This window comes from Sebastes fasciatus, chromosome 23 (assembly GCF_043250625.1).
Source record: "Sebastes fasciatus isolate fSebFas1 chromosome 23, fSebFas1.pri, whole genome shotgun sequence".
In the NCBI taxonomy this organism is placed as follows: domain Eukaryota; kingdom Metazoa; phylum Chordata; class Actinopteri; order Perciformes; family Sebastidae; genus Sebastes; species Sebastes fasciatus.
In genome coordinates, this window is record NC_133817.1 from 14,744,890 (window position 1) to 14,761,755 (window position 16,866).

The following is a 16,866-nucleotide window of genomic DNA, read 5'->3' on the forward strand; positions in this document are numbered from 1 at the left end:
GTTGACGTTAACTTCACCGACTAGCGACTCACGTGACTCAAGGGACTGAAGACTGACGTGACAATAAGTCACGACCAGTGATTTTGAAAGTCTCTCATGCTATTAATACTACATCATTTGCTCCGACTGTCAAATAACGCAGAGTTAGTTGAAAGCCCGGTTCATCACATATACTGTCTCTAAAGGGTGCCTCCGTGCATTGGTTTCTGATGCCGAGGGGGCGCTGACCAAACGGCGGTCGGTATTTGACGAGTCAGGAGTGAGAATGGGTTGCATCATCATGATCCATGATCAATTTAGGTTGGCTAATATATTATATACTTTCCACAAGTCAACTCATCTCATGGCAGTGTCACTAGAAGCACTATGATCATGTTAAATAAAATAAAAAAGACCCTCAAACTGTTTTTGTAATACTTCACTTCCATTTGCCAAATTGGCAGTCGCTGTAAGTGCCGGTTTATCACTATGTTTTACAGGCTGAAAGTGTGTAAGGCCTTCAGAGAGAAAGTGCGTCATGGTGGTGTGTGTGCATACCTTCGTGAGGTTAAAACGATGTATTAAACATGATTGTGTGGTGGATTATCAGCCGGAAAAATATCCTTGAACTAAATCAGTCATCTCTTGTATGAGCACTGCACCAATCTTCCACACACACACACACACACAGATACACTCCTCAAACTTCGGTCCTGAAAGCCTGCCATATCAATTCCTTTACACACACGCACAGCGAATTAGAAAAAAAAAAGCCTTCCTTGAAAGGTTTACGTCAGCACGGACTCTTGGGCCGTCCCAAGCGGCTTAGCTCGCCTTCTGCAAGCGAAAACTGAGAGAGAGCCGGAGATGGACAAGAGAGAGAGAGAGGCCGGTTTTCCCCGAGAGAAAAGCTAACAAAAGAGGAAGAAGAAGAAAAAAAATGTGTCCTTGTACTAGATCCATTCAAAAAAAAAGTCCTGACGGTGCCAGTGTCAGGAAAAGCTGCAACATTTGAGCTTTACTCTCTGTCTCATTGTGTCCTACTTGCCTCCACTGAAACCATTTCACCGTCAAGCTCTGCATTTATGCTGCATCATGTCAGTCTGAACAAGACAAGATCACAGTTCTAACATGTAAGCCGGTGACTTCAGAGTGCAAGAGAAGGAAATGTGAGACACATTTGAATATTATCCAAGCCAAATATCATCAGTGTGTCATCAATTTTGGGATATTTCATCAGCTACATGAGTTCCGTAGAAGAAAAATTATACAAAATATCAACGATAAATGTCAGGTTTTGATGTCACCCCCTAAAAAATCAAAGACGAAAAAAAAATCTTTCTAGGCTTTCAAACATTTTACACTCTTCTTCTTCAACTCAACTCCCAACTGTTGGTCCCCCTTCAAAAAAAACTTAAAAGAGAAGCCTTTGACGGAGGAGGCAAAACAAGCGTAGAGGGAGACAGCCAAGCCCGGGAGGGGTTGGGGGGGGGGGGGGACAGGAGCGAACCACTTCCTGCCGCTCAACTTGTCGGAGAGAGCTCCGTCAGCTGAAGCGGTTTGAGACTGACACTGAGCTGGATTTATTTCTACTGGACAAGTTTGAGTTAGAAATAGAAAATATGCTGTTCTTTAACCACAATGTTTGGTAGTGTGAGAGATATCTGTGTTTTTTAGTGTGTGCATAGTTAATCTCTATAAATAGATTCTGCATTCACACATACAATCTGTTAGGAAACGGGATACGATTTTGGTACCCGGAAGTGTTCTTGTTTCCGTTTTGTTGTCCAAGTAGTATTAACCAATCACGTTTGAGCAGGCTTTGGTTGAATGTAGGTAAACAGTCCGTGTGGAGAGCAAAAGAGGCGGAGCACATTGGCCGAAATGCAATCTCTGAACCCACCAGTTATCGTCTGACGATGATTTAGCTTTTTATTTGTTTAAAATTAGCTTGTAAACTGTGTAAGTGTACTGCACGTTCATGCACACGCAAGTTTGCGCTTATGCACGCACCATGGGTGTTTTCATCAGGATGTGAGACAATTATTTCAGTGCTTAGCACCTTTTCAGCACCATGGACAGCGCCTCAGCTAGTAAACACCAAAAACACAAGGATTGCATTGGTATAATATAATTATTGATTGTCAGATACCTTTCAAAACTAAACACAAGGTATTTTGTCAGTGTCCACAAGCTATCTGGCCATCTTAATATGATCTTGGTGCGCGACAGTAAATGTTCTCTTGCAGTGTGCAGAAGGAAGCATTTTCGTTGCCGGGTACTTTACGAAGGAAGGCTTAAACAAGTATAATATTATTGTTATTATTATTATTTTGGTGAAAACCGGGACATTTGAGTGTTTTACAGATATTTGTCGGGACGCGAGACACCCAGCTTGTAACCAATCTAACAACTAACTAATAGCCTGATTTTACCTAATGCTCATGTGAGTAAGCAGAAATATGGTGGTGAAAAAGTTTGCCACCATGACGTAAAACTCCACTACTAGCAGAAAAAAAAAAGAATCTGTCACTGATTTTCCCATGAAAGCAGCAGTTTTTCCTACTGTTCTCTCTCCAGCTGGTGCCTCCACTATTGAGCAGTTTTAGCAGCTCGTATCGAGCATCAACACCACACTGTGTTGCTGCAGGGCCATCTGCTGAGGACTTGGCAGTGGGTCAGATTTCACAGATATTTCCCCATGCTTCACGCTGATGCTTGACAGCTATCAAACTGACACGGTTGTCAGATATCAGCCAGGGCTCGGGCTGATGAGGAAAATCCCCATCAACCACGTCGGCAAACAGTAGCCATACATTTTGGGGCTGGAGTATTTTCATTTAAGGGAGAACGTGAGTGAGTGATGAAGTTGAAGGAAGCAAGTAAAAGAACGAGGAAGAGAAGGTCATGTAGGCAGATGATGGGGGAGGCATGACAAAATAGAAAAGAAAGGTCATTTTTCACCAACATCATCCACGTCCAGTAACATCCTTACTCCAGTTCCCACACGTATGACTCATTGAGACTTCCTGTCCTGCTTATCTCATTCCCTTCAACCTCCGATGACATCACTGCCAGAGTCATCAGCCCCTCCCCCTGGCAACCGCGTACCTGATGATGTAATCCTGGCATCAAGGGGTTGACAGACGGGGCGTTGATGATGATGATGATATAACCACAGTGGAGGGGAAGGGCGAGAAGCTTTTAATGGTCATGTGAATGTGAAGACAATCTACTATGTGCTTATTAAATGTCACGGCTAACACGCCAACGAGGCGCACACACACACACACATGGGGGTTAGTCATTTCCACCTGATGCGGCCTCCAAGAAAAGATTAAAATCTGCATTCAACCGAGCATTTAATGCGAGGTAACAGACGCCTCTCTATAATATTATGCAACAACAAAAAAGCACACAGAAGTATATGCATATTTAAAGTGACATATATATATAAGGATGTGAAGGAATGTGTGTCAACAGTGAAGAATGCAAATGAATGATCAAGTATGCGGGGTGGAAATTAGCAGCTAAGTGGATATGCCCTCTGTTTTTTTTTCTCTCGCACGGTACAATAAATCACGGCTGAGCGTCGGTTGAGGCTTTGTGTGATGTGTGGAGAAGACCAGGAAAGCCGATTGGACATGCTGTGCCTGTTCCGATCAGCTCTGCAATGCCTCGCAGCCTTAGGTGGATGGCTTTGAACATTACTCTGGGTCGTAAAGTTAACCATACCTGACATTTCCCAAGGCTAGCGTGTGCCTGCGCATGGCTGTGTGTGTGTGTGTGTGTGTTTGTTTCAGTGTACAATGCAACAGCAGACAGATTATGTTGGATAGAGAGCAATGGCCGTATAATGAACCCCCAATATCGGTTAACATGATAGTATACATGCATTTATTACACGGCTTTGTTGAATACTCGATTCCGATTGGCCAATCGCAGCGTTCTACGGTCTGTTATTTCTATATAGCAGACTGCTGCTATTTATAAAAGGCCGTTTCTATGGGCGCAGTTCTGACGACAGACTCTGGAGGACCGTTTCTTTCTTTAGTAAGCAGCTGTGTAATAAGCGGGATAACATACAGCGAGCAGGTCATTGTTCTGGAATAAACCCCGACAGGGCAATGCGGCAGCCAAACGTAAAGCAGAAGGGTCTTGCATCACCCTGATGCAATGACCGGCTCGCTGTACATCATCCCTTACATATCACATACCTAACATTGCTTATGTGTCTTTAAGTTTGTCATTAAAATTGGCCAACTATACAGTAGGGCTGGGCGATATTGTCAAAACCTTCTATCACGAGTAATTTCATATCTCGATAACTATATATATCATGATATAGCATGTTTTCTGGTTATTCAATAAATATGTATATATCTATGTGAAATAACCACATGGTAAAGCCTGTTTTTTGTATACTCCTATGTGAATTAAATACTTGACAAATGAAAATTACTTTATCATTTCATTCATAACTTTAGTGCAAAATGAACATGCAGTTTTAATTTGAAATTATAGAGAAAAAATAGATAAATATTTCATTATATACACCGTTTGTCAATCGCATTAAACTGAGTGGTAATGTAAAGTGTGATGTAAAAACAAATCTGTATTCTTCTGCTGCCGTTATAGATTATAATTGTTACAGTCTTTAATGCACATTTTTAGATTATAATTTCTTTAATGCAATTTTTTTTCGTGATAAGTACATATCATCTGTCACTTTATGTACATATTGTAATATGTACATACCGGTCACTGTAAACATAAATCCTACTCACTGTACATACAGTATATAGTCATCTTCACATGTACATGCTGTACATAATCATCCAGTCCACGTATATCCATCCAGTATTTATTTCTTTGCACTATTTGTATTGTTTACAACTTCCAGAACACTTGATTGTATATCGACATTTTATTCTTATTTTTTTATTTTTTTATTCTGTTATTTCTAGTCTGTGCAAGTCCATTAAGAGAGCTGCATAAAATCGGAGGCAAATTCCATGTATGTGTATATACTTGGCGAAATAAAACTGATTCTAATATTGCCTCAAAATTTAATTGATAGAAAATACTATAAATTGAAATCACAAAATTAGTCAGAAAACTTGATATTTTCCTGTTCAGCCCCAACATGAGCCCATGATTCAACCGCTCGCCCAGCAGTCATTGGACACACACAGATGCACACTGGTGCAAAACAATTAGGATTGTCTGCTGAGGGATTTTCCGGGCTAAGCTCTCAGGGGGTGAAATCTCTGCGACAGATGGGTGGACATTTTTCCATAACTGCACACTGTTCCTTCTTTCAGAGATCCCTTTTCCCTGAGCTGCAGAGGTCATTAGCTCGCTGACCAGCGAGTCACAGCATTATCCGCCCCACAAGGAATCACACCATCTTAGAAGGACAAACACTGCTGGGGAACACATTTTAAATTGTGCACAAATACTCCTAGACATATGTGAGCGTTAGTGTACGGTCAGCACATCTGTTTCACCGCGACGCCACATACGTTAGCAGCTGCTAACTGCCAGCTAATAGCACATTTTGTGGTGAAAGATTAAACAGGTTGTAATGCATCGCGGAGCCATTAAAAGAGTGTGAAATGAGGGGTGTATTATCAAGTGCTACACTTATCACATTAGCACGCTTTTTTATTACATCCACAATGAAAAGTTATTTAACAGTATTGTTGGCAGGCAGCTCTTAAAGTGTCTGCCTTAAGATATAATGTCATTGTATTTTCACCGAGGCGTCCCTTGAGATTTGTTTTAATAACAAAGTGATCATCAATATACATTATAAAACGTGGACATTTCTATCAGAGTAATAATGAAAAAATGTAAGTATGTGCAAAAAGGGGTCAATAGGGAGGACATCTTTGATCATTTAATCAAATTGTCTGCTTACATTATGCAATCAGATTGAGTGACGGCAGATGACAACGCTGTTATCATTTCCATTTGCAACCACAATCCTGAAATAATATGTAGATTGCATACCAATGACACACTCTCTGTGCTGATTGCTCATTAGGCCTACTGTTCATTGGCATGAAGAAGACATGAAACGCATCAATAAGACGTATGAATAATTTATCTCCAACCATGGAGGGAGCGAGTCACTATGCAGCTAGTGTAACATGACTCACAGCTAGAAAACATATTTCCGTGCAGAGCCGTTACGTGGGCGTGCAATATTTACATATAAAAGATGGTGTCATCTGTGGCATCTGGAAGTGTCAAGGACGAGGACAGCGCGTCTGTCTTTCTCGGAGTCGGTGCCTGAGAGACAGAGGACTGCCAGTCGGGAGCCATGTTTAAAAAAAAAAAGGAATCATGGTTGAGCCAAACTTTGTCATTTTGATTGATTGGGAATTAGAGAGGCAGAGGACACTGTTTGCCAAGTTGTGAGGAAAGTGGGGCAACATTTGGACTCCTCAGCCCTGTGGGGCTTTTCAGTATGTTTTGTCCTAGCCCTATTTTGTCTAATTATTTAGCCTGTCTGTCATTCTGTTTTTCTATCTGCAGCATTTTATAATGTTCTCCATTATCATCTTATCATAATCATAATCATCTTCTCCTCTAGTTTTTGACAAAATATCTGGAAACCTGAAAGGTGCAGCAAGGCAGCCAAAATATACTATCAATCAAAAGCTGCTGGCTAGAACTGACACACATAAATAGATCCACAGAAATCCACTTTGTTTGTTTTTACGTTGAGATTCAAAAAGAGATAGTGTTTGCATGGGTTTCCACAGTTGGGTTATTGTAAATTTACAAAATTTGCAAAGATATTGAGTCGAGAAAAGTTATTTATTTATAACCGTTCGCCCAAAAAGGCGTACGAATGACAACGCATATGGCATTTAACGTACGACAAGAACGCCTTTCTTGCTTTTGGCGTGTCAGTTGTATGCCATGTAGTCTGCACTGACTGCAATGTAAACGCAGCTGTGTAAATATGATCAGAACTAGTGACGTAGAGTAAAAATTTAGAAAAACTGCTTATGGTGGGCGGGAGGATAGGTGGATGAGACCGGTGTTTTGTTGTGTAACTTACGTTAGTGACGTTTGTGACGTGTTTTCCGTACTTATATTATGTTGTTTCCGTACGTATTTTACTCAGTTTACGAACTTTTCAAAGACTGCTTATAGCGGGTGGGAGGGAAATTGGATGGGTCGAACAAACACACGACTTTCAACCAGGAGACCGGTGTTTTGTTTTGTAAGTTACGTTAGTGACGTTTGTGATGTGTTTTCAAAAGGTTTACGTTGTTTGTGTGTGTATTTTATGTACTTATTTTAAGCCCAACAATGACGTTTATCCTAAATATAACTAATAACTGCGGACATTACCATAGTTTTGTTACGTGGCGTACAAATGACACGTGAAAAGCCTAAAATGTGTCCTCAGGACACGCTATTTATATGGCTTCCAATGAGACTGGATTGATTTATACAGAATAATCTAATTTATTAATGGTGATATGTTCAATAAATTGGATTCAAACCAACACTTCAGACCAACAGAAGTGTTCAGTAAGCCAAACCAGTCATACCCTTGATTACCATACACCCACTACATGAATGAAAAAGACTGAAAATCATCCCATATATCCCCTTACAACAGCTGCTCCCTTGTCCCTTTAACACCCAAACACAACACGCAATCTTTAACACACACGGCTGGATTACCGACAACTGGGACTGTCTCTTGCTTTGCCCAACTTGTGCATGAAAACAGCTAATATTCTACCAGGGAGTCAGGAATCACCCGGCAGCTACATCCTCTGAGAAATGAAGCAATTTAAAAGCACTACGCACCAAATGTGATATTCATGATTTGGATTCCAGCAGCAGCCGAGCCAAGCCACCCTGTCATAACCGAGCGTTACGTGATTCCCATTCAGACTGAGAGGGGGGGGGGGAGCGGGAGAGTTGCAGGAGAGGAGGTTGCAGCTCTCGAGTAATGGTGGCAGGAGGGGGAAACACAGAAAGGAGGACAGAGAGAGAAGATATGTCCATTTGAACTCATTACATCCATCACCCACCCATCTATTTCTCTCTCAATCCCTCTCACTGTTCACTTTGAGAGACAAACATGCAGATGGTTTCTTTCAGGCTCCAGAGACAGGAAATTGTTATTCTTAAAGGGTCAGATCACCCAAACCATTACAAAACAGTATACATTTCCTCATCATTTTGGTTCTCAGGTCTGCAGCTTTGCTGTTTTGGTTCACTCTCATGGCTCTCATTAACCCCGTTTCCAGCAGCTGGCAGCTGTTTCCAGCTAAAAGCTTCTTATAAATCCACTCCACATTACCTGCCCAGCAACAACGGGCAGAGAGATAAAGTTAACGACAAGCTGGTGAACAAAGCGGAGCATTTAGCATTTAAAAAGACAGATATTTCCTTCAGGAGTTGGTGGAGACCAAAACAGAGCTTAAAATACTTTGTAATGAGACATAGTTTGAACAACAAACAGTTGGTTTACAGATTCCGAAAGCTGGAGACCCTCGGTTTTCAAATCAGTATGCATATCTTCTATAAACAGATCATCTTCCATCGCAACTTGTTTGTAACTACGCCACAGGGTACAACCCGATACTGGGTCTATCGGGCGAAAAAGAAGCAATATCGGACTTAACACTCATCTGGTGGCCACAAACACATCTCCAGATGAATGCTAATGTTACTTCGTGTCTACTGGATGTCTGAGTAGGCGACGAATTTGCTAACAAATTCCCCATAACGACTTTACAAGGTGGTGATGTCTCTGAGTTGTGTTTTACAGCTTGCCCCATTGCCCCAAGTGGCCAATAAATCAATGAATGATATGGTTTTAAAGTCTGGTTAACTTTAGCCAACTTGACACTTTGTACAAGAGAATTCTAAGAAAATGGCTGATACTTTCGATTTATGGTGAGGACAGCGTTGCCCAGCAACCCAGTATCATGCCATAGCGTGTAGTAGACCCGCCTGTCCACCAGAGGATAGCGGTCAGTGTCACATTTTGCCTCATTTTGAGTATGAAGGTGAAGTACCAGCAAGAGGCAACAAAACCACTTAGTTAGGTTTAGGAACAACGGCATGGTTGGGCTTGAAATTAGTATGTAAACTAAGTAAAATACGAATGGAAACAATGTTACGTCTGTACGGAAAAGACATCACAAACATCACTGACGTAGCTTATAAAATAAACCACCCTTTTTATTCTACATCACCAACTCTAAGCGTAGCATATTCACAAGGATGCATTTACATTGCAGTCAATACAAACTACATGGCGTGAAAATGACACGCCTAAAAGCAAGAACGGCGTTCTTATTACACACTTTGGCCTCGCGCATAATCGTGTCATTTACACGCCCTTTTCATATGACCAGGCTGGGCCTATAGCTAGCCACGTGACTGTGTAAGCTTTCGAAAGTCTAAATTTCTTTAACACAGGTTAGTGTGGCTCTAAGATTTAACCTTGTGTTGGATGCACATTGCTCCCATAAAGTAATATTTAGAGAAATGACCCGTGATATATCAAGATAATAAATAGCTTGACTTTAAGTACCTGGGGATCAAGGCTGGAGTGGAGCTGGCGCTGCGAAGCCGCAGCCTCATTGATCTGAGAGCGTCAGAACAAGAAGAGACTGCAGCATCCTGCAGGCACTCAGCAGGGCTTACTCTGTAATGTATGCTACGATGTATGTGCATGTGTGCTGCATCCCCCCACCTCTGAAGTGCTATCTGTACATCCCAGCGCATGAGATGGCATACATACTGCGCTCCAGCTGGTTCGAGGCCAGTAGGAGGAAAAACGAGGGCATGGCGGGGCGCCACAGGGGGGGATCCACGGCGGCCAATGCGGAAAAACATGCGGGCTGCCAGGTGGCGTGTGGCATGTTAGGGTTTGTGTGCATTACTGAGTGTTTTTGTGTGTGTGAGCTTAAAATAGAGAATGTGGGAGGCCGGGAAGCAGCGGAAGCAGCGGAGAAGCACCCGGAGCTATATGAGAAGCCTGGGATTTCCACCTTTGGCAACGGGATTGCTGCCTATCAGACACGCACGCGCCTCTATGCACACAAACACACCACCTCGCCTACGCTTATTGCCACTCTTCTTGACTCCCAACCCTTCACACTCTCGTGTTTTAACACACTTGGCAACCCCCAAAGCGTAGACAGAGAACCAAAGGACAGGGTGGGCTGAACGCTCCAGCCCAAGCCAGGAGACGGGTTAAGTGGTGGAGAGCCTGATGGTTAAGAGGATGGGACTGAATACTGATCCAGACTGCAGAGGATAGTAGAAGATGCTGATTACAGGAAAGGAGAGTAAGGATGGAGGGGACGGTGGAGAAGGAGAAATTTAAACAGTGAGTTTAGATGAAGGGGAGACTGTCAAGGAGGGAGAAGGAGTAATGAGGCAGACAACGGTATCATTTGTAGGCTGATAGCGAGGAGAGAGAAAACACAAGCGATGGAGGCTGAGAGAGTAGGAGGTGCAGTTGACAGAGAGAGAAGAGCAGACAGGATTGCTGAAGGCTTCCCTCAGATCACACAAGCCCCTTAAGAATCTTTCTCAGACTGAGTAACACAATTGCAACACTTCAGACTCTCCGTCTGCGAAGTTTGAGCTCACAAAACCAGAGCAGAAAGTGTGCTATATAGGGATCCACTTTTCAACCATTTCACTGTTCGAAGCCTGAGTGGCATTCTTCAAATTACGCCACTGGAAGAGACGAGGAAACCCGCGATGTGAGTGAGCGAGGATTTAATTTTTCTTTTAAAGCGTTGCACAAATGGATTTTCTGCCATCTTTCAATCAAGCAAAAAATGCAGACGAGCAGAAGAAACGGTGGTTAAGTTGGAAATCCAGCACATCCCCAGTATTAAGGGATTATTTGTTTACTTTCTTGTTTCCTTTCTCCACTAATTAACAAATGAACCTGACCATGTTATTATTCCTAGCCCCATGATCTTCCCTTTTCTTACAGATTTGGGGGGAAATAAATGATGTGGAAACACAACCTGACAAAGCTTAAACAGGATAAGGTGATCATGCTCTGCCTTTCATGATTAAGGGATGGAAGACGACCTAAAGAAGTGGCCTCTGATATCGTACAATAGCTACTGAAAATGTGAATCTGAAAATCAATACTTCAATTGAAATAAAGTCAGGCACATTTGATTTAAAGGAGGTGGAACAACACCTTTTTTCTATCTCAAAGCAGACAGTCAGAGCCTCAAAGTCCACCACATCACTGTGGTTCTCAACCTTTTTCGTGTCAAGGACCCCTAAATTGATACACATTATAGGTCGCGGACCCCCATTTATTAAGATTTGGCTTCAGGGACCTCAATCTGAAAAGATATTGGTTGTTAGATATGATGACCAGAAATCTAAAGCTCTCAACCACAGATGAGGAGATAACCTCGGAGGGAGTGAAAACTATAAGAGTGCTCTTATGAGTCTTATTCGCATTGGAATCACTTCTATAGTGAATTAAATAGTGAAAAAAAATGATTCCCCATTTTACTGGATCTCCCTCAAGGACCCCTGGTTGAGAACCACTAGCTAACTTTATCCTGCTTAAAGAAAAATTTTATATTTTGGGATGCACAATATATATCGGGCCTGATAAATTATCGGCCGATAATGGGAAATATGATTATGTATTAAAAAGAAGAAGAAGAAGAAGTACAAGTGCAGCACGCTGAATAGAGAGCAAAACATGTCACTGCCGGTGTGAACATTTTTCACAGTTTCAGAGGAAGACAACACGATTGCATTTCGCAATACACGTTTGTTTTTTTACGTACTTTACTAGAAAAAATAAATGAACATTTGAAGAGTCAGAACTGTTTGTTGTTTTGTTGTCTAAATCATCCATCTTTGCTGATTGCATCATAACCTTTCTTACCTTCAGGTGTGCTTAAACTATAGGTTATGAACTTATTCTAAATCACACAAATATTAAATCATCAGTTATCTTATCGGCATCGGCCATGAGAAACAGATTAATTATCAGTTATCGGTATCAGCTGACAGAAAATCTGTACCGCTAGCAGCCACGTTAATGTATAGCTTAGCACAAAGAATGGAAACAGGGGGAAACAGCTAGCCTAAACCGTATGAAAAACAAAGTGTAAAAAAAAATGACAAATTGCTGTTTTAAGGGGGGTTACGTCCCGGACTAATCACATCTTCTAACTCTGGGCAAGAAAACAAATAAACATATTTCCCAAAATGTCAAAATGTCTCCTTTAAGCTGTGACAGGATGTGTTCCCACATCAATTATTTCCCCCAAAATATCTAAGAAAAGAGAAGACACCTGTAGCATGCTGATAACAGTAAAGGGAGTATAACCAGAAGGATAAATATAAAAACAAATGTACACTTATTAGTAAGTGTGTGACATGTCCCTGTCATACTCCCGCTAATAGAAATGTATTACTCCTCCTGCGGCACTGACAGCACAGCGATACACCATCTTGTCTGACCACGATCAATGCTCTAAATAGAAATTACAATGCTGCTTCACGTCTCCTGCTTTTCATGTGTCACTGCTTTTACATTAAGGAGATACGATACGATGTACAGTACTCTCTCTCTCTCTCTCACGAGTGCTCTTCATGTATCTCTCATTGTTCATCATTCTGCAGAACTGTCAGGGGGCATGGTTGGTAAATCACGAATTAACCCACTTACTGAATCCCCCCCTGACATTTATTTTGTACAACTCATATATCTAGTGTGTCCATGTCTGGGTGAATACATGTGAACGCAGTCGTGTTTTGGGTATAGTATCCACGCTAATGTATACTATTCCTGACCCACGCTCTTTAGGAATTACGTCTTAATGGCACGATAAATCAACCTGGATTAACAGAAACAATGCAAATGCAGCCGAGTGGAACAGATGAGGCTCAGCGCGGTGCGTTGTGTGTGTGTGTGTGTGTGTGTCACTGTGTGCATGTGTGCGTGTGAGCAGCTCTGGCAGAGGCAATTCATGTGACCTTGATAGTGGCGAGCAAAGAACATTCAGCACCGTGAACCGTTCCGAAGCACAAACAGTGCATGTAAAAGGTGGAAGATTTGTATTACAACATTGAATCAGAGGGGATTTAATGTGTTTTTTTGATTTTTGATCAAAAAACAGCGTGGATGCTTCTCTGCAGAAGGCCTGTAAGGGTATAAATGAATGCAGCAAACTACAAGGAGATCCTGGAGAAAAACCTGATCCATGTCTGCAAGAAAACCGGCAAAAGCTGCACACGAATAGCTTCAAAACAATGATGTTAATGTTCTGTATTGGCCAAATTAGAGTCCAGGTCTCCATCCAATCAAGACTTTGTGGCTGGATCTGCAGTTTTGCGAAGAGTACATGCCAAAAATTTGCAGTGTGGATGCGGTGCAAACAAGTATTTAGTACTTTTTATTGTAGAGATCTGTTTTCACTTTGACATTTTATGTTGATTGGTTTAAAAAAGCCACATTAAATCTACTTTTATTCAATATTGTATGACAATAAAATATGAAAACTTTGAAGGGGCTTGAATATTGGCTAAAAGTGCTGTATACACACACATACATGCATGCATACACTGTAAAAGTCAAATTTTTAACTAATACTAACTAATAATATGTGTATTTTGTAAAAAAAAATTTGCAACCAACATTTTTTTTCATTATCGATTAATCTGCTGAGTATTTCCGCAATAAATGGATTAATAGTTTGGTCTAAAGATGATCAAAAAATTGTGAAAAATGAATGCATAATCACGGTTTGTGTCTTCAAATAGCTTCTTGTGTCTGACCAACAGCCACAAACTCAAAAATTGCTGACTTATTTGGCTGGAACTAGTGGTATTTTTGCTTGATCATGAAAACAGTTGCCCCAAAATGGGAATGAAAAGACTGAATAACAGAATTTTGATGGCACCAACGACACTGACTTGCAACGAGGAAGTAGATTCAAACGTCAAGGCTTATTAGTAGCTCTCAAGAGGCTGTAACGTACAACAGCTAATGTCTTCCTGTCTTTGCCTTTATTCCCCTCCAGCTATGTTCCTCCCAAATGTGACATCCTTCAGCTCGTGGTGTCTTAATGAGGAACAAGCCACAGTCTGTACAATCAAACCTCCATCGTAGGTTGTGATGATGTGAAAGCGCTGACATTTTGTCTCAAAGTTGGTGATTTGCCTTCAGGAGTTGGCACTTTACTTGCTTTCAAATGTGTTTACAATGTCACCTGTGAAATCGCAACCTCAGCCGAGCCTAAAAACAGATGCAATTAAAAAAAAAAAGTGTGGAAACCCAAGTGGATACAGTAACCTTACCAAGCAAAGATGACCAAAATGTTGAGTGCAAGATTTAACCAAACTTCTGATCCATTAACAGTCACCATAATAACACTTCAACTCCAGCATTTAGTCCCACCCAGTGGTTACAGTCTACCTTGGTGCAGAATTAACAAACCACCATGCCTGGCTCCCTCAAAATCAATATCCATTAAGCATTCAGCTGATTTAACGGGGCAACAACTGAGTGAATAATGTGAAAATACAGGAGGAGCTTGAATTACCTATCAGGAAAATTAAGCCTCAGCTTGTCAGGGGCGGATGTGAAGTTAATCAAAAGGCAAATCCAGCACAGGCCTCATACAGTGTCTACAGCATCTTTATACTCTATATTGCTTCCCTCGAACATGGTTCCAAAAATTTCAGCTGACACCTTTTATGTGGGTGATAACAGGCTGTGGCATTAAATCTGAAGCCCCCTTGAGGGCTTCTGACCAAACACATTTGCTATATTTAGACAAGACTGAGAAAAATATGCATCTTATTATAGGGTCACTGGATGTAATATTGAGTCTTAAGATGCAGAAATAATGTCACTTGTTTGACAAACTGTGCATGTTTCCAACATTTCAATAAAAGGTCATGCTGTTATGGATCATAAATGTGATGGACTGAGAAAATATGCATCTTATTAGGGTCACTGGATGTAATATTTTAATGTCTTTAATGTGTTTAGATGCAGAAATAATGTTTGATATACTGTGCATGTTTCCAGCATTTCAATAAAAGGTCATGCTGTTATGGATCATAACTGTGATGGACTATGCATCTTATTAGGGTCACTGGATATAATATTGAGTCTTTAGATTGCAATAATAATGTTACTTGTTTGACATACTGTGCATGTTTCCATAACTGTGATGGACTGAGAAAATATGCATCTTATTAGGGTCACTGGATGTAATATTGAGTCTTTAGATGCAGAGATAATGTCACTTGTTTGACATACTGTGCATGTTTCCAACATTTCAATAAAAAGCTCATGCTGTTATGGATCAAAATCCAGCAAGCTGATTTGCATCTATTTTATGAATATTTTCTCTTTGTTTTATCAAGAAAATCCTCATAATTTACAGTTAATTTTGTCATTAAGGTGAAAGATTGTTATTTTAATACTCACTCGGCTTTCCTGGCGAGTCCAACCGAGCGGCAGAGAGCGGTGGGAGTCTGCGGAACCAGCGACTTGCAGCAGGGGCTCCTCTTGTCCTCCTCGGCGGTGGAGGAGTCCGGGCTGCCTTGGCTCGCTTTGGGGGACTGCGGCGAGGTGGGGACGAGCTGCAGCTGCTGCGGGTGGTGGTGGGAGGTCGCCGGCGCAGGAGGGGTCTGATGCTGCTGAGGAGGCTGATGCTGAGGCTGATGCTGCTGATGCTGCGCCTGCTGATGCGCCTGCTGCTGCTGCTGCTGCTGATGATGATGCTGCGGCGGCTGGTGCTGATGCTGCGGCTGCTGCTGGCCGAGATGCGCTGCAGCCGCTCTGTTGCTGCCCGGGTGCTGATGGAGGTTGGCCGGCGCCTGGGGACTGGCGCTGCGGTGGTGGTGGTGAGGTTGAGGTTGAGGGTGGTGGTGATGCTGAGGCTGCTGCTGGACGTAGTGATGGGGGTCCCGCAGCTGTCGGTTCTCTCCTATCAGGTCCTCCACCTTCCTCTCCAGCTCGTCGATGCGTTGGCGCTGCGTCTGGATCAGGCTCTGCTGGTTCTGCACGATGGTGGTGAGCTCCTTCAGGTAAAGCACGGCTTTCATGGGATTATCCAGCAGGCTCTCCATTGCACTGATTTGTAAAATGTGGTGGCCCGTGTGCCTTCTTCTTCAGCTGGTTTCTGGTATAGCTGCAAAAACCGTCGATGGATGGATGGGGGCCTCTGAACGGTGCGTAACCGGGATGCTCTGGCGGCCGTCTGACGCCTCTACTCCTCTCTGCTGGGGTTGGGTAGTCTCTCTCTCTCTCTCTCTCTCTCTCTCTCTCTCTCTCTCTCCCTCGCTTCCTCTCTCTCTCTCCCTCTCTCTCTCTCTCTCTCTCTCCCCTCTCTCTCTCTCTCTCTGTGTGAGGATACCAGGCAGAAATGGTGCTGATGCAGGAGGAGGGAGGAGGATCAGCATCACCGGAGAGATGCGGAGGAGGCGGAGCCGTAGTGGACCCGGTGATGTCAGCACGCAGCAGGGGAAGCAACGTTTCACACGTAAAATCCACACTTTTTGCATCTTAGAGCCAAACCTGTGTTTTGGCCAGAAAAGTTCCATTTCACAGGCTAATTCTTAGAAAAAATTCATGATTTAAAGGGGAACATCATCTAAATTAAGAATCCCCCAATATGTTATTTCCATGGCCGAGAAAAGTTCAGTCAATATTTGTGAACATCCAATCCAATCCAATCCAAATTTATTTATTATAAAGCACATTTAAAAACCACAAAAGTTGACCAAAGTGCTGTACAATTATACATAAAAACAACACAATTAAACACTAAGACCAACCTAAAACCAACAGGACATTAAAATAATAAAAGCATTAAGACCAAT

At 42.1% G+C, this 16,866-nt stretch overlaps 1 protein-coding gene across 4 annotated transcripts in view; it reads right to left on the minus strand.

Annotated features, from left to right (window-relative positions):
* Positions 1-16,264, minus strand: part of iqsec3a (IQ motif and Sec7 domain ArfGEF 3a) — a 102,172-nt gene extending 85,908 nt beyond the window's left edge. For 3 of the 4 annotated variants that reach the window (XM_074625442.1, XM_074625441.1, XM_074625443.1), the window contains exon 1: positions 15,470-16,264. In XM_074625442.1, the coding sequence (XP_074481543.1) occupies positions 15,470-16,113 (644 nt within the window). In that variant the 5' untranslated portion in view covers positions 16,114-16,264. The remainder of the gene's footprint in view (positions 1-15,469) is intronic. The other variant, XM_074625444.1, reaches the window with a different exon arrangement.
* Positions 16,265-16,866: the final 602 nt, after the last annotated feature.